Here is a 26,194-nt window from a genome sequence, read left to right on the forward strand (position 1 = left end):
AGCCTCATCAGCACCCATCAGTGCAGCCATATCTGTCCAAGTGTCCCTACCACAGCAGTTTGTCACCACAGTCACCAGTATGGCAAAAAAAAAAATTTCCGCTGAGGAGGCATACCAACAGCTTAGCTTGACTGACGAGAGCAGCGGGGAGCTCTCGGAGTCTGCGTCTGATTCTGGTTCAGACCATGAACCCGTTGTAAGCAGTGGGTCTGATACAGAATCAGAGGAAGAGCAAAGTGTGCCTGTGAAACGAAGGCGCTCTGGCATGGAGCAGGCTACCACAAGTAGTGCTGTGGCATCAACCAGCAGCTCAGTGTCATCCACCAAAAATGCAGTGGCATCAACTAGCAGCTCAGTTGCTTCCACCAGTAGCACAGTGCCATCCAGAAGAAATGAAGTACCAATGCAGCAAAGGCCAAGAACTAGCGGGGTGTCATCTCGGCCCCAAAGCGTTAGGACCCATGCCGGCCTTCCCTATGCCCTTGAAAACCCTCTGTGGTTTCCCCCTAATTCAGGAGTAGCAAACATCCCCCCTTTCATCGCCCAGCCAGGTGTTCAGGTGAACACAGAGAATTTTGTCCCTACTGATTTTTTTAATTTAATTTTTACCCAAGACCTCAACAAGCAACCCTGGTTCAAGTTATGCCCGTCCCCATGAGTGGAGAGCATTGACAGTGGAGGAATTTAAATTATTTTTAGGTCTAACATTTAATATGGGACTCACAAAAAAAAAAATGAATTATACTCCTATTGGTCCACCAACCCCATCCACCATATGCCAATCTATTCATCCCTTATGCAAAGATCAAGATACCTCATGATAATGCGTTTCCTCCATTACAATGACAACACCCAGTGCCCTCCCCGAAATGACCCATCACATGACAAATTATTTAAAATTCAGCCACTTCTAAATTTTTTCTCTGAGAAATTCCCCCAGTTATTCATCCCCGATCAAAATATCTCCGTGGATGAGTCATTGGTCCACTTCACAGGTAGGCTTGGGTTCAAGCAGTTTATCCCAAGCAAAAGGGCCCGATATGGGGTTAAGCTCTACAAGCTATGTGACCGAGAAACGGGGTATATCTACGCCTTCCGGGTGTACGAAGGGAAGGATACCCAACTGCATCCCCCTGAATGTCCGGAGTACATCGGAGTCAGCGGAAAGGTTGTTTGGGAGCTTGTATATCCACTTCTTGGAAAGGGTTACCACCTTTATGTGGATAACTACTATACAAGCTTGCCCCTCTTCCGTAATCTTTACCGCAAGGACACTCCAGCGTGTGGTACAGTGCGAGCCAATAGGAAGGGCTTCCCGCAAAGGCTGCTTACTGAAAGACTACGAAAAGGGGAGACGGCGTCTTTATGGAATGAAGAGATATCGGCTCTCAGGTGGAGGGACAGACGAAACGTCCACATGCTTACAACTATCCACGACGACACCTACATGGAAATCCCCCGAAGAAACGGCCCAATCCAGAAACCAAAATGTGTCCATGACTATAATCTGTTTATGGGGGGTGTCGACTTCAATGACCAGATGATCGAACCCTACCTTCCCACAAGAAAAAGCCGCTTTTGGTATAAAAAAGTCTCTATATATCTTTTCAGTTTGGCCATTTACAATAGTTTTGTTATTTACCGTAAATCTACAGAGAGCCCCGTATCTTATCTTCAGTACCAAGAAGAAATTATCTCCAACCTTTTGTACCCTGAAGGCGCCCCAGAAAGCATTCGCTCGGATTCAGTGAGCAGACTCCACGAACGCCACTTTCCTGAAAAACTCCCTCACCATAAAACAGGCCGGGAACGTCAGAAGAGATGCCGGGTGTGCTCCAGAGGAGGAGCTAGAAAAGACACTGTGTTCTATTGTCCTGATTGTCCTTCCCAACCAGGCCTTTGTATTGATGAATGTTTCCGCCGTTACCATACTTCTCTACATTATTAGGGAAGTATGGTAAACGTAATTGTCATTTACCGCCACACCCCTTTATGCCACTAAACATACCGCTGCCTTCTCCGAAACTGACCCTGGCCTGCTAAACGACCACGCTTCTGCCTAACGCTAAACTGTACCTACCTCTGCCTGCTCTGGAACTGACCCTGGACTGGTTGACCATGTTTTTTGCCTGCCTCTTGGACTGGTCTTTTACTCTGCTACTGGAGTAGTGGGCTTCATAACACAGGGGTCTCACATATGTGAGGGGCTCCAGAATTGTTTTTCTGGATGAAGAAACCTATTTTTTTAGTTTTCTCATTCCCAGATTAGGGTCTGGAGACTCGGAGGCTTCAAAAAGATTTGGGTGGGAAAAGCCTCTACCCCTGTCCCCATTCTTTCTTGGCCTGCTACTTGGACCATGTTCCTGCTTACTACCAGGACTAATATTTTGACACTGCTGGCAATGTCTCTACTTGCACTGACCCTGGACTGTATAAGGACAGTATCCCTGGCTGTACTATGGACAATATTCTTGCCTGCTGCCTGGACTATTCCATTCACTGTCGCTGACCACGTCCCTGCCTGCTGCCTGGATCAGGGCTCTCCTCCTGTGGACACCTGCACTACTAAAACCACAGGTAATCTTTTGTTTACCCTTTGCTCAACAGAACGTATTTTAGGGTGTAATTCTTGGTTCATGCTATGTGTTAGAAATATGAAGGGCCTTCAAAAATGTGATAGATTGTAAGGAAATGAGTGTAATTTATGCTCCTAGAACGCCTGAATGTGCTACTTCAATGTTGGGCCTCTGTACGTGGCCAGGCTGTTTAAAAGTCTCACACATGTGGTATCACCAAACTCAGGAGGAGTAGCAGAATAGATTTTGGGGTGTCATTTTTGTTATGTACATGCTATGTGTTGGAAATATCTTAGAAATGGACAACTTTGTGTAAAAAAAAAAAAGCGTTTATTTTTTTCCCACATTTTCCAAAAACTTCTGGAAAAAAATGAACCGTTCAAAAGACTCATTATGCCTCATAGATTATACGTTGGGGTGTTTGCTTTCCAAAATGGGGTCACTCTGTGGGCGTTTCCATTGTCCTGGTGCTCCAGGGCCTTCAAAAGTGTAATAGGTGGTTGAGAGATTAGAGATTAGATATGTAATTTATGCTCCTAGAATGCCTGAATGTGCTACTTCAATGTTGGGCCTCTGTATGTGGCCAGGCTGTGTAAAAGTCTCACACATGTGGTATCGCCATACTCAGGAAGAGTAGCAGAATATATTTTGGGGTGTCATTTGGGGAATGTATATGCCATGTGAGAGAAATAACCTGTTATAATGACAATTTGGTGTGAAAAAAAATAAAAATAAAAAAAAATCTTAATTTTGCAAAGAATTGTGGGAAAAAATGACAACTTCAAAAGCTCACCATGCCTCTTATTAAATACCTTGGAATGTCTACTTTCCAAAAAGGGGTCATTTTGTGGGTATTTGTACTTTCCTGGCTTGTAAGGGTCTCAAGAAATGATAGGCCTCAGTACAACAGGTGTGATCAGATGTGATCAATTTTCAGTGATTGGCACCATAGCTTGTAGACGCTATAACTTTCACACAGACTAAATAATATCCACTAATTTGGGTTATTTTTACCAAAGATATGTAGCAGTATAAATTTTGGCCCAAATTTATGAAGAAAAATTACTTATTTGCAAAATTTTATAATACAAATGAAGAAAAATGCATTTTTTTTACAAAATTTTCGGTATTTTTTCTTTTATAGCGCAAAAAATAAAAAACCCAACGGTGATTAAATACCACCAAAAAAAAGCTCTATTTGTGTGAAAAAAAGGACAAAAATTTCATATAGGTACAGTGTTGCATGACTGAGTGATTGTCATTCAAAATGTGAGAGCACCGAAAGCTGAAAATTGGTCTGGTTAGGAAGGGGGTTTAAGTGCCCAGTGGTCAAGTGGTTAAAGTTAGCCCAATGTTTTTACATAATTTGAAAGATGAAGTTATGCTGAGTAAATAGATACCCAACATGTCACGCTTTAAAATTGCACACGCTCATGGAATGGCGCCAAACTTCAGTAGTTAAAAATCTCCATAAGCGACGCTTGAAAAATTTTTACTGGTTACATGTTTTGAGTTACAGAGGAGATCTAGGGCTAGAATTATCGCTCTAATGTTCACCTCACGTGTGGTTTGAACACTGTTTTCATATGTGGGCGGGACTTACGGATGCGTTTGCTTCTGCATACATTTTTGTTTGTATTGTTAATTTTACTTTTCTTTTTTTAGTTTGACACTTTTATTCCTGTTACAAGGAATGTAAACATCCCTTGTAATAGGAATATGGCATGATCGGTCCTCTTTACAGTGAGATATGGGGTCAATAAGACCCCATATCTCACCTCTAGGCTGGCAAGCCTGAAATAAAAAAATAAAAAATAAACGATCTCTGCTTCCCAGCCGGTGCCATTTGTTTGAGTGCAGAGGCCGGGCGTGACATCATAACATAGCGCCTGGTCTCCGAACGTTCATAGAGACTCCGGCAACCATCTGGTCTGCCAAAAATCTCTATGGTAAACTTCCGGGGGCCGGTTGGATCCATGCTCCGACTCGCCGATCGCAGCAGTGAGCCGGTAGATGCACCGAAGGGCGGGGGGAGGGGGGGACGTCCCCTCTCGCCGCCCGTAAGAACGATCAAGTGGTGGAACAGCCGCTATGATCATTCTTATGGTGTAGGGAATCGCCGGCTGAAAAAGACGATATCTGAATGATGCCTGTAGATGCAGGCATCATTCAGATATACCCGCACAAAGTCAAGGACGTCATATGACGTACCTTGGGTGGGAAGTGGTTAAGTATTACAGTGCGAATACTAGGGGTGCTGAAATTAATCACAGCATTGATGCATCGCGATTTGGGTGTCCCCGCAGCGGGATCAATGCATACGACCAGAACAATCGATTGGCGGATGACGTCATCCAGGCCTGTCCTGCCCCTCCCAGGAGAGCGCTACAAGTGTATAGTTGCTAAAATAACCATTTTAATAAATCCTGTGTTACAATCCATTAAGTGCCCCACTGTATGTGCTTTTTAAAAATATGGAGCTACATACCGCATTTCTCAGTGTGAGTACACGCCGCTCATGTGACTGCCCAGCCCGCCTCTCTCCTCTCACGTCTCTCCTGACGTCAGCGGGGAATTCTCAGCCCAGCATGCCTCTATTCTGATCTGATAGCTACAGTCAGCGGGCGGGGCTGAGAATTCCCTACTGACATCAGGAGAGACATGAGAGGAGAGAGGCAGGCCAGGAAATGCGGTATGTAGCTCCATATTTTTTTAAAAAGCACATACGTTGGGGCACTTAATGGATTGTAACACAGAGTTTTTTAAAAGTTGTTTTAAAAGCAGTAAGTAGAGTACATATGAGTTTGTACTCTTACACCTCGTACACGCTCCGTGCTGACAGTTCCCTGGCTTCCCCGTTTGCACATGCCACTGTGTCAACTCCTAATGTGCTGGAAGATGCAAGGGAACCCAGGGGAACGGTCAGCACAGAGACAGCACAGGGAACTTCACAGGGCTGTTTGTCAGCTGTAGATTCTTATCCCTCCTGACCTCCCAAGCAGCAGTGTGTGTGAATGCCTGTACCCTGTAGTGCGCCGGATTAGTGCATTTTATAAGTGAGTGAGAATTTTTTTAATTCAAAGTAGAGTTCCAGTCGATTTTTTGTTTATTAAAAATCAGCAGCTACAAAAAGTGTGGCTGCTGACTTTTAATAAACACACACTCACCTGTCCCACGATCCAGAGACGTAGCCACCAAAAACCCTCTATTCTCACCCCTGCCTGTCCACAGCACTGGCAATACTACTGTGGGCACACAGCTGCGACAGCTTGCAGCTTCACAGCAGGGTGTGCATGTCTCACTGCCCTGTCCTGAATGGCCGGGCAATCTTCTGGGACCTGTGACGTGTCCCAGAAGATTGCAGGGAGGGAGGGACTGCCTAGGCGGCCTGAGCGGAAGTGGGAGCTGGGTACTTGTCAAAATTAGGTACCCACTCTTCCCCCCCCCCCAAAAAAAATATGACATGCCAGCTGTGGCATGTAAGGGGGTCAGGACTCCTTAAAATGGAAGTTTCACTTTTGGATTGAACTCCACTTTAATAAAATATTTTTATACAGAAAGCACTATGACATCCCCAACCCTGGACTCCAGGAAGAGACCATCACATCCCCAACCCTGCCATGTGCACAGCGCAGGGGATCCTCTACCTCTGATATTCCTCACCTACAGGACTCCATGTTGACCATCTTAACACCCTCCCTTTGATTCTTCCATCCTTCAGTCCCCCCTCACCACCATCATTTTTATCTTTGAACTCTTCCATTCTTCTGTTCCTATCCATTGATTCCTCCATCTCCATCCCCATACTCTTCCATCCTTCAGTTCCTATCTCCAGACTCCTCTGGCCTTCCATTCTCTATCCATGAATTCCTCCATCCCCAGACTCTTCCATCCTTCCTTTCTTATTCATGGATTTTTCCACCCTTCAGTTCCTACCCCTCCCTCATATCCTGTATTCTTCCATGTCCCTGTCCTGCTATATGCAGGGAGTGTTTTTTTTTTTAAAGCAGATAAAATTTTTTAAAAATGAAGTTCTTCTTAATGCTTGAATTTTTTTGATGGAAACCATCGTCAGTAATCGTGATGCATCATGAAATCTAATTATATTGAATCGTTGACCAGATAATCGTAATCAAATTGAATTGTGAGACCAGTGAAGATGCGCACCTCTAATGAATACTGCTGCTGTTTTACAGTGTTACCTGGAACAGTAATAGCTGTACAAAAAAGCAAATGAAAGATGAAATTTTAGTATTACATTAATTCTCTAGGATGACCAGCGAAAACATTTTCTAGCTGTATCTTTTTATCTAACATCTACCTTCCCTTGGGGAGGCATGTTGTTACCAAACACAACTACATAATGCCCAAAGTGACATTCGCCGCCCTAGACCGAATTCATATTCTGGCACGGGGCGGAGATTGGAACAAACGACTTCTTCAAATTGAGCAAAAATGGATATACAGATTGGGGGCAACCTCATATCCTGGCTTAAATGAGTCTATTTCATATACCCCCTTTCTCAAGGGCTTCAGTTCAGGGAGGACAAACTAGAGAGATGCAGATAAGCACTTGGTGGATATACCAAGAGACGTATACAATTTATCAGTTATGTCACCTTTTCTTGGTTTGCGATTTCGTAGCAACAATTAGGCACATCTAGACATAGCTGTCTTGTGTCTTTTTGAAAAAGAATTTGGTGTAATAAAATATGAGATAATATTAAATAAAAAATACACATAGCCATGAGATTATAATGCGTCTGCCTTTTGAATCCCTGCTAGAATGTCCTCTCTGGTTGTTTCCCCCTTTGGGAGTAAAACCCTTGGGAATGATTCCCATAAAAAAGAAAAATAAAGTTTGGATCCATCCCTTTCTTTTGGGTACAGTTGTTGCAATTTATACCCTTTTTGTCCTGCTTAGTTGATATATAAATGTTAAATATTTTCTAACTTTGTATAACTCCCGAACATTGAAGTATACTTTTCTGTGCAAACAATGTATATATTTCTGATGCCCTTTTTTTTCCTTTTCTTTTTCCCCCAGATGCTGGATCACCGTCCCGCTCTCTCTCCTGGCCTCTGGGGTTTACAACCACCAACTCGGCGGCTTCCCGGCAGGGTAGGAAGATGTTCACCTACGTCTCCCTTTGTAGCAAACACCAGTGGTTGCCAGCAACCACTATGTGGAGCTTGCTTTCCCTGCCGGCGGCGTTCTGCACACACCACCGGGGACTGGGATCTGGGCAGAGCGCATGAACACCCTTCGGCTTAGATCGGAGATGTCCGGGTTGCGCGTGCGCTCACCTAGTTCCCAGCCTCGTTTTTTACGACGGAGGTGTCGGAGGTCTCCGGAGCGTTCCGCTTGTCGGAACACCAGGATGACTACAGAGGGGACGCAGGACTGCCTCCCCACGGCCCCTCCCCTTGGTAGGCTGGGATTGCAGGCTGCGAACAGCTGATAGCAATAATGGACGATGTAGTGAGTATAACTAGAGACATCCTAGATTCAGACAGCTCAGCTGATCCCTGACAGAGTAAGACGGCAACCATTTCATGAGGTAAGCAAACATGCAAACAGAGGGTCATGCTGTACCGCTGTGAGCTTGTCTATAAATCCTCTTTATGTCTAATACCCTTTTTTGTTTATTAAAGGCTTCCTATGCACCTGTCTGCTAAACTTGGTTATCAGACACTGTGCATCTACCTGTGGTACGCCATAGACACCAATAACTTTCCCACTAGGAACTATTAGGTGAGCTTCTCCCTTTCTTGGCCTTTAGTCCCAAGACAAGTGATTTTCACATGCATTTTATAGCCTTATTTGTTTTTATTTTTTAGCACCAGTTTCAATTCATAATAAGGTTTTAATTCCATTCCTTTAATCACCCATTTGCACCCTCACGAATGACCAATTATTTACTGCCATTCCATTCACATAGTTACACAACACTTACACTATTCAAATGCTTGTCGTTATCATCTTTTTCTTTTTTCACTTTGTAACATTGTCATACACTAACCATTACCTTTCCACACTTTGGCACACTGTTTTTCACCTTATGCATTGAGGTTCTTTCATTGTGTTTTTTTCATTGGTTTTTTTCACTGTTTTTTTCATCCTTTCATGCTTTGCACTTGGCACATCACTTATTCCCCCTAAACTAGGATGTTTTTACTTTTTCACATTATGCCTTTTTTCACTATGTAATATAACATTCATCCACATTGTTTTGCTCACACACACCTTTTCTTTTTCCCTTTTCTTTTCAGCACACTGCACCTTTTTACATGAAAGTCTACAATACACCAGTATCATGGGATATGATAGACTTAATGCAATTACAGTATAATACACCAGTATCAGAGGATATGATAGACTTAATGTAATCATAGTATGATTTAAGATTTATGCCAATAGATATTCATTTACTCCCTCTCTGGCTACACACACAGGCCATGGGGCTCTACATGCCAGAGTAATATAAATGTGTAGATACTCAGTATGTTCAATCTTTCTCTATATCTAAGTGAACTAATTCACACACAGGACACATAGTTTTTTGAAAGTTAGATATGACAGTAAGAAACTCCCTTTTTTCTATTATGACGAATCTATAGGTGTCCTGCTCTTTACCTGCATCCAAGTGTGGAGGAGAGCTACACATCTGTGATCGTTCGTAAGCCCCATGGGTTGGTCCTGTTTCCCCCTTGGGGGGCAGGTGGGGACAGCGGTGCAAGGAGTCCAGCGTCAGAAGAGGGGGACTTCTCTGACCCTTTGTTTTTAAGATAACTCCGGTTAAGAGTGTATACGGTACCAAGGGTAAATATCAAGCTACTATGGAATATCTATATTTAATGATATACAAGGAATATATGATCACTTTTACCTTGATGCCTTTACAGAACCTAAAGGACCCCCTGAGGAAGACAATGACCATGTAAACGTTGAAATGCATTGGGGTCTCGGGGTCTTCTTTATTGGCAAGCATTACTACAATCATTAATGATACTGCTTGGAGTGATAATATATGTACACTCCTTGCAACTTATTGTGCGATTATGGGATAAATGCTCAGCATAACCAGTATATGTACCCTATATACTTAACTCTATGTGTAACCGGAGCTCATATTTTAAATCTTTGTAGTCCAAAAACTTTTTTCGATGTTTGCTGCTTAAAAAACCCCATGGGGAACTTCTACAATCCTTTTTGGTAATATCTTTTTTATCTTTCCTTGTGTACCACTTTCTCTTTTTTATCTTCCTACATCTCTCTAAATACCTTCTTTTTTCTGTCTCAGTCTTGATATTTCTAATGGCTCTGAAAGGGATGGGGATGAGTCCTTTTGTAAACATACAGTATGCAAACATGCAGTAAGTTGTGTATGTTACAATTAAAATCTAATATGTAGCATTAGCAATAGCATACATTTTCTATCTCAATTTAGTAACATAGAAAAAAACATCTGTGCACACCTTCAGGACACTTATTGTCAATGAACTGCCCACAATTTTTGATTTCATCGTCTTCCTCTTCTGGAATAGCATCTGGACCAAGCACCGCTCTTAACAGTTTTTGATCTTGTATTTTTTGCCTGCAAGGCTGGGAACGTTTCCTATATGTCCTAGAGAAGATCGAGCAGATATGTAATATGAACAGCAGCAGTGGTAGGACAAAATAAACACAGTCACAGTAGACCTTTACAAGGTTGTAGCTGTTAAGCTTCAGTGTTAAGATATATTGTTTGAAAGAATGAAAGAAGGTAATATTGAACAGAAACTTCATGCTTAAACTTAAAAAAACACAATACATAAACCAACTGAGGCACAGACCTAGTGCATTATTACAATCAATTGCGTATATAACATAATGACATGCACTTACCAGTTTAACATATGTCAAGTAATTTTAAAGCGGAGGTTTAATCTGCACATGTTTAATTCCATCTGTTACAAGATTACTGTAATGCAACAGGAAGCCCAACTAATGTCCAAGGGAATGTAAATTTAATGTAGGTGCAGGGGAAGATGGTAGGATGGTAACAAGGTCCATGAGAAAAATGGACAGAAGAAAAAGGGCTCAGAGCTCACGCAGCTGAAAAAGAAGCCGGTCGAGTGCCCAATGTCAACACTGAGGCAGCTCCCCTTTCTGAAATCGCCAATGTCCAATCTCCTTCACACCCCAGACGGAGGGGTCCTGCGTGGCTCCGAAATTTATCCTGTTGTGATGTGATCTTTCTGCAATAAAATGTTTGGACTGCAAGTCAAGATCCATGGTGTGCAGGCAAACGTGTATTTTAGAAAACACACACACACATTAAGCACCGGTGTATTGCTCAGCGCTGAAACGCCCAATTGTGAAAAAAGGTGGGAGGACATGTACAAATATGCTGGTTCATAAATAGCAACAATAAAAATATATTGTGGCGATAAAACTTGAATTAAAAAAAATAATAAACAAAAGTTTTTGTAAAAAAACAATCGATCAAAGTCCTGAAATAAACAAGTTGAACATGGAGTTCTAGGGGTTGCTTCCCTGTCAACTCTGAGACTCTGAAACAAATGCTGCAAAGGGAGCGAGGCTGCTTCAGGTGCGGGCTGGGGGACCCGATTACTATGGGAAAAGGAAGGCAAAAAAGGAAGAGAAGTGCCAGGCAAATCCTAGTGCAGCATTATTTTATTTAATTAAAATACAAATTGTTGACGGTATAAGGTGCACTTACATAGTGCTAGTGAGGGGTAGGTGCTTTCATTATCCAGCATCACATCACAGCTGATGAAGGAGGCTTGGTCGTGCCTTCGAAACGCGTTCCGATTGGCCAGACACTGTGGCAGGCGGTTCCCCACTCTGACAGCTCCTGAACACTCCTCCACAGAGTTAGAGCCCTTGCACACTGGGGCGGTTTGCAGGCGCTATTGCGCTAATAATAGCGCCTGCAAACCACCCCGAAAGTGCCGCTGCTTTCATTCCAGTGTGAAAGCCCCGAGGGCTTGCACACTGGAGCGATGCGCTGGCAGGACGGTAAAAAAAGTCCTGCCAGCAGCATCTTCGGAGCGGTGAAGGAGCGGTGTGTATACCGCTCCTTTACCGCTCCTGCCCATTGAAATCAATGGGACGGCACGGCTATACCGCCGGCAAAGCGCCTCTGCAGAGGCGCTTTGCGGTGGTATTTAACCCTTTCTCGGCCGCTAGCGGGGGGTAAAACCGCCCCGCTAGCGGCCGCATACCGACGGTAAAACGCCGCTAATAATAGCGGCGTTTTACCGCCGACACCGCCCCCCGCCCCAGTGTGCAAGGGCTCTTATACAGCCGACGTCCACCCCAGGTTACATAGTTACATAGTTGGTTGGTGAGGTTGACACAAGTCCAACCTATGTGTGTGATATGTCAGTATTACATTGTATATTCTTGTATGTTGCGGTCGTTCAGGTGCTTATCTAATAGTTTCTTGAAACCATCAATGCCCCCTGCTGAGACCACCGCCTGTGGAACCGAATTCCACATCCTTGCCGCTCTTACAGTAAAGAACCCTCTACGTAGCTTAAGGTTAAACCTCTTTTCTTCTAACTTTAATACGTGCCACGAGTCTTGTTAAATTCCTTTCTGCGAAAAAGTTTTATCCCTATTGTGGGGTCACCAGTATGGTATTTGTATATTGAAATCATATCCTCTCTCAAGCATCTCTTCTCCAGAGAGAATAAGTTCAGTGCTCGCAACCTTTCCTCATAACTAATATCCTCCAGACCTTTATTAGCTTTGTTACCCTTCTTTGTACCCACTCCATTTCCAGTACATCCTTCCTGAGGACTGGTGCCCAAAACTTGACAGCATACTCCAGGTGCGGCCGGACCAGAGTCTTGTAGAGTGGGAGAATTATCGTTTTATCTCTGGAGTTGATCCCCTTTTTAATGCATGCCAATATTCTGTTTGCTTTGTTAGCAGCAGCTTGGCATTGCATGCCATTGCCGAGCCTATCATCTACTTGGACCCCCAGGTCCTTTTCCATCCTAGATTCTCCCCCCAGTGTATACTCCCTGTTCCAAATTGTTATGCAAATTCTATTTCAGTGTCACAAAGATTAAATATTTTTTTTTTCAGTTTAACCCATGGATGGCATTGTGTCTCAGGGCTCTTTTGATCACTGAAAACAATCTCGGACACCTGTGATAATTAGATTGCCAGGTGAGCCCAATTAAAGTAAAAACTACTAAAGGAGGGTGTTCCACATTATTAAGCAGAGCACCATTTTCAAGCAATATGGGGAAGAAAAAGGATCTCTGCTGCCGAAAAGAGCGAAAATAGTTCAGTGCCTTGGACGAGGTATAAAAACGGGTTTCGTGCAGATAAAGGCACATTGAGGAAGATTTCTGCCAGATCCATGCATCGGATCAAGAAAGCAGCTGCTAAAACACCATAACATAGCAGCAAACAGATATTTGAAGCTGCTAACCAAAGCTCACAAGCAGAAACGGCTGCACTGGGCAGAAAAAAACATGAAGACTAATTTTCAAACAGTCCTGTTCACTGATGAGTGCCGTGCAACCCTGGATGGTCCAGATGGATGGAGTAATAGATGGTTGGTGGAGGGCCACCCTGTTCCAACAAGGCTACGACGTCAGCAAGGCGGTGGTGGAGTCATGTTTTGGACTGGAATCATGGGAAGAGAGCTGGTCAGCCCCTTTAGGGTCCCAGAAGGTGTAAAGATGCCCTCTGCAAAGTATGTGGAGTTCCTGACTGACCACTTCCTTCCCTGATACAGAAGGCAGAACTATGCTTTCCGTAATAGAATTATCTTCATGCATGACAATGCACCATCTCATGCTGCAAAGAATACCTCTGCATCAATGGTTGCTATGGGGATAAAAGGAGAGAAAGTCATGGTGTGGCCTCCATCCTCCCCTGACCTCAATCCTATTGAGAACCTTTGGAGCATCCTCAGCATCCTCAAGCAAAAGATCTATGAGGGTGGGAGGCAGTTTACATCCAAACAGCAGGTCTGGGAGGCTATTCTGACATCTGGCAAACAAATTCAAGCAGAAACTGTCCAAAAACTCACAATGGATGGATGCAAGACTTGTGAAGCTGCTATCAAATAAGGGGTTTTATGTTAAAATGTAACGTGACCTGTTAAAATGTTTAAAAAGTTAAAATGTTGTTCAAAGTTTGATTTAAATAGCTTTTGATTTCAGTAAATATGCTGCAAACACAACAAATGACAATTTTCAGTTCTTTACAACCTATAAAGTGTTTTAAAATGTACTGTGCGTAATAATTTGGAACAGTGCATTGTACGTTTTTTATTTTGGAAAAAAAACGTTATTAGGTTTGTTCAATAAAATTTGAATTGTACTCTTAATAGTTGATAACATGAGAATTATGCTGACTGTTGTTTACATCAATTATGTAGGTAAATGAGAAAAATATCATTGGCATAATAATTTGGAACAGGGTGTAGATTGCATTCAAATTTTTGCCACCCAAATGCATTATTTCACATTTTTCTACATTGAACCTCATTTGCCATGTAGTCACCCACCCCATTAATTTGTTCACATCTTTTTGCAAGGTTTCCACATCCTGCGGAGAAGTTATTGCCCTGCTTAGCTTAGTATCGCCCTCAAAAAATTCCCTCAAGGTTTCAGCTTCCCGATGACACACGGCGCTCATGGACTCCTCTCCACAGGGACACCCCGGCGGCTCTTCTGTGATGCTGGATCTGGAAAGCACCTACCCTCACTAGCACTATGTAAGTGCACCTTATACTATCAACAATTTGTATTTTGATCAAATAAAATAATGCTGCACAAGGATTTGCCTGGCGCTTCTCTTCCTTTTTAACATGTGTATTTATCTGCGATATATCCAGTGTCCAGTGTCCACTACAGAGGAGCCTTTAAACCAGAAACATGTGCGATGGGAATAGAGACAAGACAATCTCCTGAAGTGGCATCATAATACAATGAACCTGAATTTTTTATCCTGTGCCCCTAACATACAATTATGTGCACCATTTCATGTTGGAAAATTCTCCCTTATCTCAAAATTCACAAATTAGATTTCCTTCAAATGGGATTTAGAAGTCAGAACTCCATTCCAGCCTTTTAATCACAAGTTTTTAGCAGAATAAATTGATGAATTGTATGTAGCTCTAACAGATCCAACCACTTCTACAACAACCTGACAAGTGACTGCCTTAGCAACTACTTAAAGAGATTCCGGAACAGCATGGATAAAAGGTGGTGCCAGACCCAGTGCTAGGGCTAAAGCATCCCAGGTCTTACATGAAAGGGATTCAGCTTTCTGGTCCACCTGGTCCTATAATCTTGAGCCCAGGCCGTCAGACTCACCCCCTGCCAGTGACTGTACAGTGAAGCAGTTTTTTTTTTCAACACAGCGATTAGCTAATTTTTCATTCTGCTCTTTCCTGCTATCAGCTTGCTCCTTGTCAGGATATGAACTGACTCCCCTTGCCACTTTTTTCACTCAGTGTCTTTATAAGTCCTGCTGTACAGGGACTGCAAGTGGCATTAGCTGGTCAAATCCTAGTACGAACACTGCTTAAAAATATATTTAATAATGTAATTAGAAATAGAATATAATTAAATAGAATTTTTTTTTACCTTAACCACTTGCCGCCCGCCATATAGCAGAATGACGTGCGCAAAGTGGTTAAGTTATCCTGACTGGACGTCATATGACACAGCCTGACACACCGTAACTCCGATCGTGGTAAACAGCCTATGACGTAGGCTCTTTACCACATGATCAGCTGTGACCAATCACAGCGTGTAACCAGGAAGTGCCGGTAAACGGCTTTCCTCGGTTCGCGCTGACATCAGAGGTGCCCACATCTCCCAGTCAGTGCCCAAAGTGCCAGTCAGTGCCCAAAGTACCAATCAGTGCCCAACAGTAACGCCTGCCAATGCCCTTCACAATGCCAATCAGTGCTGCAGATCAGTGTCCAACAATTCTACATATTAGTGCCAACTCATCAGTGCCCATCAGTGAAGGAGAAAACAATATTGTTTAACAAACGAAGAAACACTTTTCCAAAAATTTTGGTCTTTTTTAGTTCGTTTAAAAAAAAATAAAACCACAGTCAGTTGTGATCAAATACCACCAAAAGAAAACTCTTTTTGTGGGAAGAAAAGTATAAAAATGTTGTTTGAGTACAGTGTTGCATGACCGCGCAATTGTCATTCAAAATGCGACAGCACTGAAAGCTGAAAATTGCCCTGCGCTGGCAACTCCCCAAGTGTATAATTGTGAGAAAGTGATATTTTGAGTTTTATATCAAAAAGCATATATACCATATGATGTTGCACAGAACCACATTTAGTGGATATTATATGGAGATGTACCAAGAACTGTGCATAAAACTACCAAACTATGTGAATAAAAATAAATCAATAAACGTAAATTTTGTGATCTAAATCAATTCACTCTTGGATGCTATGCGACTAGAAAGTCACTAGACTGTTATAGAGATAATCCCATACATTTGTGAGTGACAATAAATTAATCTCTGAAGAGTAAAGAATATGTGAATCAAAAGTCATAAATCATAACATAAAGTCTGTTAAATTAAACCGTTCCTTCACAGGATGACAATCTGCAGATTTCAAACTTGATTCATTCAAAATAATAGATTCCAAATAACAGATAAGGCTGATGCCGGTAATGCTTGAGAGGAGGCTTTAGAGATCACAACCCTCGCATTCCATCAGAAAAAAGAAGAAGAGAAGACACATAGCATAAAACCTATGACACCGTGAGATCACCTGCGCATAAAAGCGCTACTCACGGAACCGATGTGCAGAGCAGGCATTCAGATAGTTTAGTCGGTGTTCGCTGCTGTGCGGCGTGCGTTCCACCAACTCCAGGAAGTGATGTCACTGGTTCTCAGGTTTACAAGCGTGGGCAGGATGTTACGTCGACGCGTTTCGCCCCTCCCCCAGGGCGTTATCAAAGACTCGAGTCTTTGATAACGCCCTGGGGGAGGGGCGAAACGCGTCGACGTAACATCCTGCCCACGCTTGTAAACCTGAGAACCAGTGACATCACTTCCTGGAGTTGGTGGAACGCACGCCGCACAGCAGCGAACACCGACTAAACTATCTGAATGCCTGCTCTGCACATCGGTTCCGTGAGTAGCGCTTTTATGCGCAGGTGATCTCACGGTGTCATAGGTTTTATGCTATGTGTCTTCTCTTCTTCTTTTTTCTGATGGAATGCGAGGGTTGTGATCTCTAAAGCCTCCTCTCAAGCATTACCGGCATCAGCCTTATCTGTTATTTGGAATCTATTATTTTGAATGAATCAAGTTTGAAATCTGCAGATTGTCATCCTGTGAAGGAACGGTTTAATTTAACAGACTTTATGTTATGATTTATGACTTTTGATTCACATATTCTTTACTCTTCAGAGATTAATTTATTGTCACTCACAAATGTATGGGATTATCTCTATAACAGTCTAGTGACTTTCTAGTCGCATAGCATCCAAGAGTGAATTGATTTAGATCACAAAATTTACGTTTATTGATTTATTTTTATTCACATAGTTTGGTAGTTTTATGCACAGTTCTTGGTACATCTCCATATAATATCCACTAAATGTGGTTCTGTGCAACATCATATGGTATATATGCTTTTTGATATAAAACTCAAAATATCACTTTCTCACAATTATACACTTGGGGAGTTGCCAGCGCAGATTCTTTTTGTTTTATATATTTTCAAAGTGTTAGCACTTTTTTCATCTAGCAGCTGCAACACATGAATTAGTTTTTAATATAATTTATTTATTTGCGAGCGCTGTGTTTTTTATTTATTTATGAAAATTGCCCTGGGCCGGAAGGGAGGAAAGTGCCCTGAATTGAAGTGGTTAAAAGGAAAAATAAAATTAACTATATCCTGATTTAAAGTGCATCTGCCTAGCACCCAGTGTGGATCCTGGTAGCTTAATCTGCCTCTGAAAACTCTATTATTTCTCACCGTTTTCTTGGACACCAGGCTATCCACTGTGAAGGCCTGAAAAGACTACCAGGTAGTGACCTCGAAATCTGTGGCAAAAATGCCTGATGTCGAAAAACCCAAGATGCAGATACAAGTCTACGAGGAACTTCAGGGATGATGAAAAAAGTGTGTCAGTCATCCTGAAGGAAGATGTGGTCAATACACCACAACCAAAAGACTTGAGGGAAATGTCCTTGGGAGTTATTGGGTCAGGATGGGAAAACAATGTCCCAATTAAGGAAAAAAAAAAAAGAAGAAACCAACCATAGGGAGTACAGTTCTTGGCATCAATAAAACCTTGTCTCTGTGCAAGACAAGAAAAGGTTCTCTACAGGAGAGATCCGCTAATTCGAAAACTTGTCTTGCCAAAGTGATGGCAAAAAAATACAAACAAAAAAAAAACAACATTGTGCAGTACCAAAGGCCAGAGTGGAGGAAGGTCAGGATATATTCCACAGGGGTTTTTCTGGGCTAAAATTTCCTTGCCTGGCACCATGCAAGGTACTCTTTTCAAGTGCAATAATAGCACTGGATAGTCCCCCAATCATTTAGGGCCCGGTTTTCAACAGCCATACCATTAAAGCCAGCAACCATGAAGCAGTGTGGGGTAAACCAGCTAGTCTGTAAAAAGAAAACTCTGGATCAAGCAGTATCCACAGGGAAACCTAGGTACTCTACAGAATAATCCAGTGCAGAATTCTAAAGGTTCAGGATCCAGTCGAACTTCTGAAGAGTCTTTTAGATATTTGCCATCAAGGTCTGAGCCAACTTTTCCCCTGATGGGAATGCCTTGTGATTACAGTAGAGCAAGCACAGGGGCTAACAACCTTGATAAATATACAAGGTGCAGCAGGCAGACTGAAAGTGGGGTTCCACCCAAAAAAAAAAAAAAACACTAAATGAAAAATTAAAAAAAAAAAATTGATATTTTTTTTACTTACCTCTAAATGCCTGTTGCTAGGTGGTCCCTCGTAGTCTGCCTCTTCCAGTGCCTGGGCTGGTGACATCACTTCCCCCTCGGCACAGGAAGGGCTCAGCTCTGCTCCCTCCCTCCTGTCAATCATCTGGGACCCATTACAGGTCCCAGGTAACTGAGCGGCCAATCACGGCACGCGGCGCCACTCGCGCATGCGCAGTGGGTGCCAGGCTGTGAAGCCATAGCCCGGCGCCCACAGTTGCAATGCCGGCGCCGCTGAACGGAGGGGGAGACGAGCGGGGCTTCGATCCCCACATCGCTGGACCTTGGGACAGGTAAGTGTCCTTACACAGGTAAGTGTCCTGGCACCGAACCATGATGGCAGCCTAAGTGGTGAGCTCTGACACCTAGGACTTCTATTCAGCTTACCATTAGCAGGAGAGCACATTCTTTAGACAGAAAACAGCAAACTGGCTCCCAGGTCTCGAATCGCGGTCCGGGGTGCTGCACTGTCCCATCGGATAACACAGGAGCAGCAGGAGTCAACACCCTTGGCTTGCAGCCCTCACTGCTTCCCAGCTTAGCAGACTTACAGCAAGAGGCACTGGACATTAAAAATATGCTGTCAGCAGTGATCACGGATCTTAAAACAGATCTGAGAGAGGTGGGTTCTCGCTTGGAGCACCTAAAGTCTGCGGCCCCAACTCATGGCGCGGCTATCCAGCAGCTACAATCACTAGTGTTCATGCCCAGCACCTAATTGATATGAACCGCCACCTTGAGGATCTTGACAACAGAAGCAGGAGGCGCAATCTGCGCATCAGTGGGATCCCAGAGTCGGTGGAAGGTCCCCAGCTACAGCCAGTGGTATGGCCAATTTTTAACACCTTACTAGGCAGACGACCTGACACACCAATGGAGATGGAAAAGTGTCATAGGGCACTCAGACCTGGAGGGCTAGACACTGAATCCCCCAGGGACACTGTATGCTGTTTGGTTAGCTTTACACAAAAAGAAGATACAGTAAAATCTTGGTTTGAGAGTAACTTGGTTTAAGAGCGTTTTAGAAGACAAGCAAAATTTTTAAATAAATTTTGACTCGATATACAAAAGATGTCTTGATAGACAAGTAGCATCATATCACAACTGAATATAAAAGAAGAGAGGTGCCTCTAAGTGTAGCAATATGGTTATATTAAATGAAGGTACAACATTTAGCAACTCACATCGTTGATGATTAAAAAGAGGCACATCTAAGTATGCAGGCATCCGGAGTAAAGCTGTCCACAAAGACCATCCTCCTCACCGCCATCATCTCTTCTACGCTGCTCTCCACGGCATGCTTTCAGATCGCTCTACTGCAGGGAAATCTTGCAGACTTAGATGTGCCTCTTTTATTCATCAACCATGTGAGTTGCTAAATGATGTACCTTCATTAAATGCAACCATATTGCTACACTTAGATGCGCCTCTCTTTTCTTTTATACACTGTAGCTCCTGCTGGAGTTTGCCTCTAATCCCCTTGTGGAGGCTGCCATTTGTGGATGAACATTTTATGATTACACAACCTATCATACTGCTATAATCTTTTTATATGGACTATAAACTGAAGGACTTAAATAAATGGTTGTAGAACTAATCATTTGAGTTTCCATTTATTATGTGAATATTTGCTTTGATATAAGCATACAAATCTTTCAAGATCTGTCCGCCATTACTCTACAGCGTAGGAGGGATCTATGCCCTCTTCTCACTGTTCTGCGTGACAGGCATATTGTGCATTGTTGGAAATTCCCCTGTTTAACAGCCACGTTGGGGAACCATTCGGATTTCTTGCGAACACCGGCAGACCTTCAGGCCTTCTGTGACACCATTGGAATCCCGAGGGTGGCTATCCCGGATTGGTACAGTTCCTCCCTGCAACCTGAACCCTGAATCAACGCCACATTCACATTGCAATAGGCAAAGACGCCACAGATCCTCTTCTGACTCGTCCCTAAGAAGACAAAGGGACATGGATACAGACCGCAGTTCCAGGGCTTCGCCTTCCACGGTTAGACGGAACACTGAAAAGAGTTTGCCATAATCTGTGAGTTGGTATCTTAACTCGGTCCCTCTTAGGGCCCAGGCCTATGGAAATGCATGCCGACTTCTGTTAGAGTATTAATTTGGGGGTGCCCCTGTCATGGGATAGCTTGTGAGGCTTGTGTCTCCCCATTGCACAGGGACAAACTGATTATGCTGACATCCCTCTCAAAGGCTTGTAACTATCCCACTGGCAATGACTAGCATAGACTCATTGGTTAAATACTGTGCTTTCTGAACACTTACCTTTCACCCGGTCTCAAGGTAAAGCAGTACCCCGGCCACCTATGGCTTGTTGCCTATACAAGGCTCCTTTTGATTGTGAGAAGTGAAGGTAGTTTATAGATGTACAAGTCATCTGGTGGTGCACAGTTTTGTTTTTTTCCCTTTCATGGGCACTCATTACAGAGAAGCATTCACTTGGCCCTTTTGGGGTCAGGGACTTCCTCACCTTTGTTGTGGAAATTTTTATTAATGTATGTTGTCAGATGTCCCCCTGTGTCAGTTTTGCTGTAATACGCTCATGTGAGGATATTCGCATGTACAGACATTGGTGGAAGACCATTGGCTGCGGAAACCTTCCCGTGGACACAGCAGATCTGTTTGGTCTTTTAAGGATGTTTGTTTATGCCTCTCCAAGGGACTGGCCACTCCATGGCGACCACATTTAAACTCCTAAGTAAGCAGATCTGCATACATGGGAACCATAGCATAACCATACAAAATTATGGCCAACTGAGCCATGAAAAGAGTACGGCTTGTGTCACTGGTAGCAGTGGGAATGTGCACACAATCTTGTTCAGAGCCATGCGCTTGCCGCATGGCTCTGCAAACGAACATCTGCACACGTCACTACTGTTTTTCTTTTTGAATATATACACATGTGTGTGATTGGTTCTTTTGAATGAATTGTCTGATCGGCTGATTCTGAAGCCACCACCTTCTTTTGTTATCCATCTGTTTAGTATAAATAAAATCAGCACGACTATTCTTTTCAGGATTATACTGAGCTCAAGGTGATACCAGCATCTGTTTGTGTTACTTGGAGAGATAAACAAGCGCGCTTTCCCGGCATTATATGAGAGAGCTGTATTTGTGCTTTTAAGCGCAAAGAAATTATAGGGAGAAGCTTAAAATTTCCCTGACACCTCCCACACATAACTAATTGTAAGAATACCTAAGCCACTAATGAGAACAAAATTACTTTTTATATTTCCTTTTTGCACTGCAGGGGATCCAAGGTACTTGACATAGACCTATGTACAAAGTTCACCATATGCGATCTTATGTTAGTGTCAGTAACAATACGGTCAAGAGTACTACGCCAGAGCCCTTTATGATGACCTATTGGAGACGAGAATGTTGTAATAGGTGATGTGCCCTGGAGGCGGGGGTGATTGGTTCCCCTGAAGGTTCTTACTTCTAATTTAGCTATTAGCTATTAGCTGGTGAAGTAACCTGACCCTTTCTCTACTAGTGAACATATGTTGACCAGGGCACTCGCTCATCCAGGGCCTTGATGCTGTATTTTTTTTTCTATACTTTTAGAGGTTTTATGGCTCTGGATACCTGAGATGAGCGAGTACTTGTGTACATAGGGGTGTAGGATGAGATCTGAAAGTCCCGCCCCTTGCTTGATGTTACCCAGTTAAAGCACTTACGGGCGATCCTAGATCATATTACAATTTAATCCAACAACTATAAATGCCTTTGTTATGTTTGTTTTATTTGTTAAAATCTATAGTTCAGCTGTTATGCGCTACTGCATTAGCCTGCTGAGTGTGTCATTTGAAAGCGGGGAAGACTTCTGGTCTGCAGACTTGCACATTTTGGTGCATGTCCTGCAGCGGAAGGCTTTGTCCTGCTGAAGAATGGCTAGTTGCTGACACTGTCCAGATTTAATTATTATTTCAGCGCCTATTTAGTGAACTGTTCTAATAACCTAGGTCAGGGTCTGAGGGGAAGCTGACTGAGACCTCGTTTATTTTTGGGGTTAATCGGTCTGCACCATTCTACCCCCACCAAGACATAGCTCTCCCTACTATGATTGCTTATTTTTTTATATGGAAACCCTAGGTCAGTGATGGCGAACCTTGGCACCCCAGGTGTTTTGGAACTACATTTCCCATGATGCTCAACTATGCTGCAGAGTGCATGAGCATCATGGGAAATGTAGCTCCAAAACATCTGGGGTGCCGAGGTTCGCCATCACTGCCCTAGGTTGTCGACACGGTTTGACTACGTCTGTGTTCGACCCGTCTCCCACCTTGGAGAGGCAGGCTCCCCTCTGAACTTCTCCAGCCTCTCTTTTCCTTCCCTTCATCCCCCGTAGTTTCCCCAATTAGGTGGGCTAGCAAGCCTGTATCTACCTCCAATATATAATATAAGAGTTTACTAAGTGTTTGGCCCTTTTTCCTGGGAATTTACATACACCCCCTAGCCTAGATACATGGCTTAAGAATAGTCACCCTTTTCTGAGGCCCATCCCTACTCCTTTTTACTCCCAGCTCACCGCTTCCCTTACACCCCCCCCCCCCCCCCCCCATTTTTTTGTGGCTTCTTTCTCCCCCTCTTGCTCTCTGCAGCTGTCCTCTCCATCCAGAAATCCTGGTGATTAGCCTCAGTAGACAGATTTAGTCTGTTGCTCATCTCTCTGATAATGTCTCTTAAACCAAATTGCTTAGCTCCTCTCTCTCTCAAAGTGAACTCCCTCAATATCAAAGGCCTTCATGTTCTTGAGAAGCACATCGCCATAGAGCACAAGTTGAATTTTTGCAGGAAACGCACATTAAAGCCGGTTCTATTCCACGCCTATCTAACAGAAGGTTCCTCATAGCGTATCATGCTACCTGTGCAGACTCCAAGACAAAAGGGAGTCTTGATTCTGCTTTCCAAATCACTGTCATTCCACCTTACAGATCAATTGCTGGACCCGGATGGTAGGTTTATTTTTCTAAAAGGTACTTGGAAAAAGAGACCAGTGACACTGGCGAATGTGTACTGTCCTAATTCTAAAACAGGTAATCCTTTTTGCGAGAGGTCATTACAAAACTTGCGCTCTTCCAGATGGGACTCTTAATTCTTGGGGGGCGACTTTAATGCCCCCATGAATTCTCTTGTATATACCTCCAATGGAGCCTCTTCTCTCCCCTTCGTCAGATCAAACTTCAACTGGCCTCTTTTGCACTGCACGATACTTGGCGAACCCTCTAACCTAGGGACAGAGATTATACTTTCTTCTCATCCCGCATAATTGTTATTCGAGATTGGACTATAATCATTCCACAAGCAGATCTCTCCTACCTCCATAGTGCCACTATCGCAAACATGGTACTTTCGGACCACCACCTGGTAACAATGACTTTGCGGTTCCCAGATAAAGTCATCTCTATCAAAACTTGGAAAATGGATGCATCCCTCCTTTCAGATCCAAGTGATCTAGAATCCATTAGATGGGATATTGGCGACATTTTTTGCCGAAATGACACCCATGTTTCTTATACGACACAGTGGGAGGCACACAAATGTGTTATAAGAGGTCACCTGCTCTCCATAGCAGCTCGGAATAAAGAAAAACGCCAAACTCTAGTATTGGAACTTTCCAATAAGATTTGTACACTGGAAGCCCAACACAAACGTTTGCAGACGCTTAAAGAGATTGGATACCCTCCCATATGATTTGTACCTATAGGTAAGCCTAGAATAAGGCTTACCTATAGGTATTGCAAATATCCCCTAAACGTGCGCCGTTTAGGAGATTTACTGTATACTGCGCTGAGGAGGTCATCGGCGCATGCACCCTGAAGGAACAGCCACCCGTGCTGTTTCTTCAGGAGCATGTGCGGTGATCGGCGGCTCCCGCGCGTATGTGCGAGAGTGACGTCAGGCGGCTCCGGCCAGGCACACAGCCAGAGTCCGCGGCCCCAGAAGAAAGAGGGGTGAAGGAGGATGCGGCCTGCAGCGGGGATGACGCTTGCAGGTAAGTGTCACATAATGTGCTAGTAAGCAATGCATACTAGCACATTATGCCTTTACTTTGTGGGGAAGAAAAATAAGGGGAAAAGAAGCCCTGAGTTTACTACTTCCTCTTTAAAATAGCACAGGAATTGGAGGAAACGCGCTCGCTCTCATTGGAGGAACTCTTTAAAAAAGGACGTGTCGCCGTAATATTTTATCCCAGAAATTGTTCTACGAACAGGGGAATAAACCAGGTAGGCTCTTGGCTAGGGCAACTCAGCAGCGCATGTTTGCTTTCACAATCCACTGTGTCATAGATACATCGGGTGTGACTCATGCTAAAAATTAGGATATTGCCCATCAGTTTCAAAGCTTCTTTAGTAAGCTGTATGATCTAAAGTCCAGTGAGCCAGGTCCAGCATTAACCACTTCAGCCCCAGAAGATTTAACCCCCTCTCCTTAATGTGGACGTCAAGCTATTTTCTAAGATCTTGGCGACCCGTTTGTCCTACCATGTTCCTGTCTGGGTTGGTTTAGATCAAGTGGGGTTTGTCCCTGGCAGAGAGGCCAGGGACAACACTATTAAAGCCCTGAATTAACATCAATGGCTTACTTCTAGCCAACAGGAGGGCTTCTTTCATGCAATAGACGCTGAGAAGGCATTCAACAGTGTGGCCCGGGACTTTATGGATGTAGTTCTGGGAACTTTGGGGATTAGGACATGTATGAGAGCTTTCATAATCTCCTTGTATGCCAATCCCAGGGCCAAAGTCAGAGTTAATGGCCACCTGTCGAGCGCCTTCTCTATCCATAATGGGTCCAGACAAGGGTGTCCTCTCTCTCTCCCCCTTGCTTTACATCCTCACGCTGGAACCCCTTCTCCACTGCATTTGAATCAACCCGGATATGAAAGGCATAAGTGTACGCAATCGGGATTATAAGAACGCAGCTTTTGCAGCATGATGGCAGTGGGAGAAGTTATAATGGCCGACTGACGCTTTTGTTTATCAGTGTCCAATTCTTCTATAGGCAGCAGGAAGTTTTTAAGGGCCTTCTATTCCTGCAGCCCCTTGTATAGCCAGTCTTGGACTGGGCTGGAAGGTACAAAAGTGATCAAAAGTTTTAAGAATGATACAAATATTTATTTTTAACAAAGTCTGCTGCCTCTGTTTTGCATATACTTCAGGATGTTATGAAGAGTGATCAGGTGAATTGCAATGTTCCTCTTTCCCTTGAAAATGAACTTAATCCCATAAAAAAAATTTCCATTGCATTTGTGAAGAAGGCCTCAGGGCACAAAAGAAATTTGATTCAGCTGCAGGATAGGGGCACCACCAGTGCAGAGGTTGCTCAGGAATGGCATCATGCAGGTGTGAGTGCATCTGCAAGCACAGTGTGGCGAAGACTGAGGATGGCCTGGTGTCAAGAAGGGCAGCAAAGAAGCCACTTCTCTCTAGGAAAAACATCAGGTACAGACTAATATTCTGCAAAAGGTACAGGGATTGGACTGCTGGGGACTTGGGTAAAGTAATTTTCTCTGATGAATCCCCTTTCCGATTGTTTGAGGCATCCGGAAAAAAACTTGTCCGGAGAAGAAAAGGAGAGCGCTACCATCAGTCCTGTGTGATGTCAACAGTAA

At 43.5% G+C, this 26,194-nt stretch overlaps 1 protein-coding gene across 3 annotated transcripts in view; it reads right to left on the reverse strand.

The window, feature by feature from the left end:
• The window catches only part of KDM4B (lysine demethylase 4B), a 566,075-nt gene that overhangs the window by 314,745 nt on the left and 225,136 nt on the right, over nt 1-26,194 (reverse strand). For all 3 annotated transcript variants that reach the window (XR_012235533.1, XM_073594890.1, XM_073594882.1), the window contains exon 11: nt 10,056-10,204. Coding sequence is in view for 2 of the 3 variants with exons in the window: in XM_073594890.1 (XP_073450991.1) it covers nt 10,056-10,204 (149 nt within the window). In the remaining variant the exon portion in view is untranslated. The remainder of the gene's footprint in view (nt 1-10,055; nt 10,205-26,194) is intronic.

Source organism: Aquarana catesbeiana, linkage group LG01 (genome assembly GCF_042186555.1).
Source record: "Aquarana catesbeiana isolate 2022-GZ linkage group LG01, ASM4218655v1, whole genome shotgun sequence".
Lineage (NCBI taxonomy): Eukaryota > Metazoa > Chordata > Amphibia > Anura > Ranidae > Aquarana > Aquarana catesbeiana.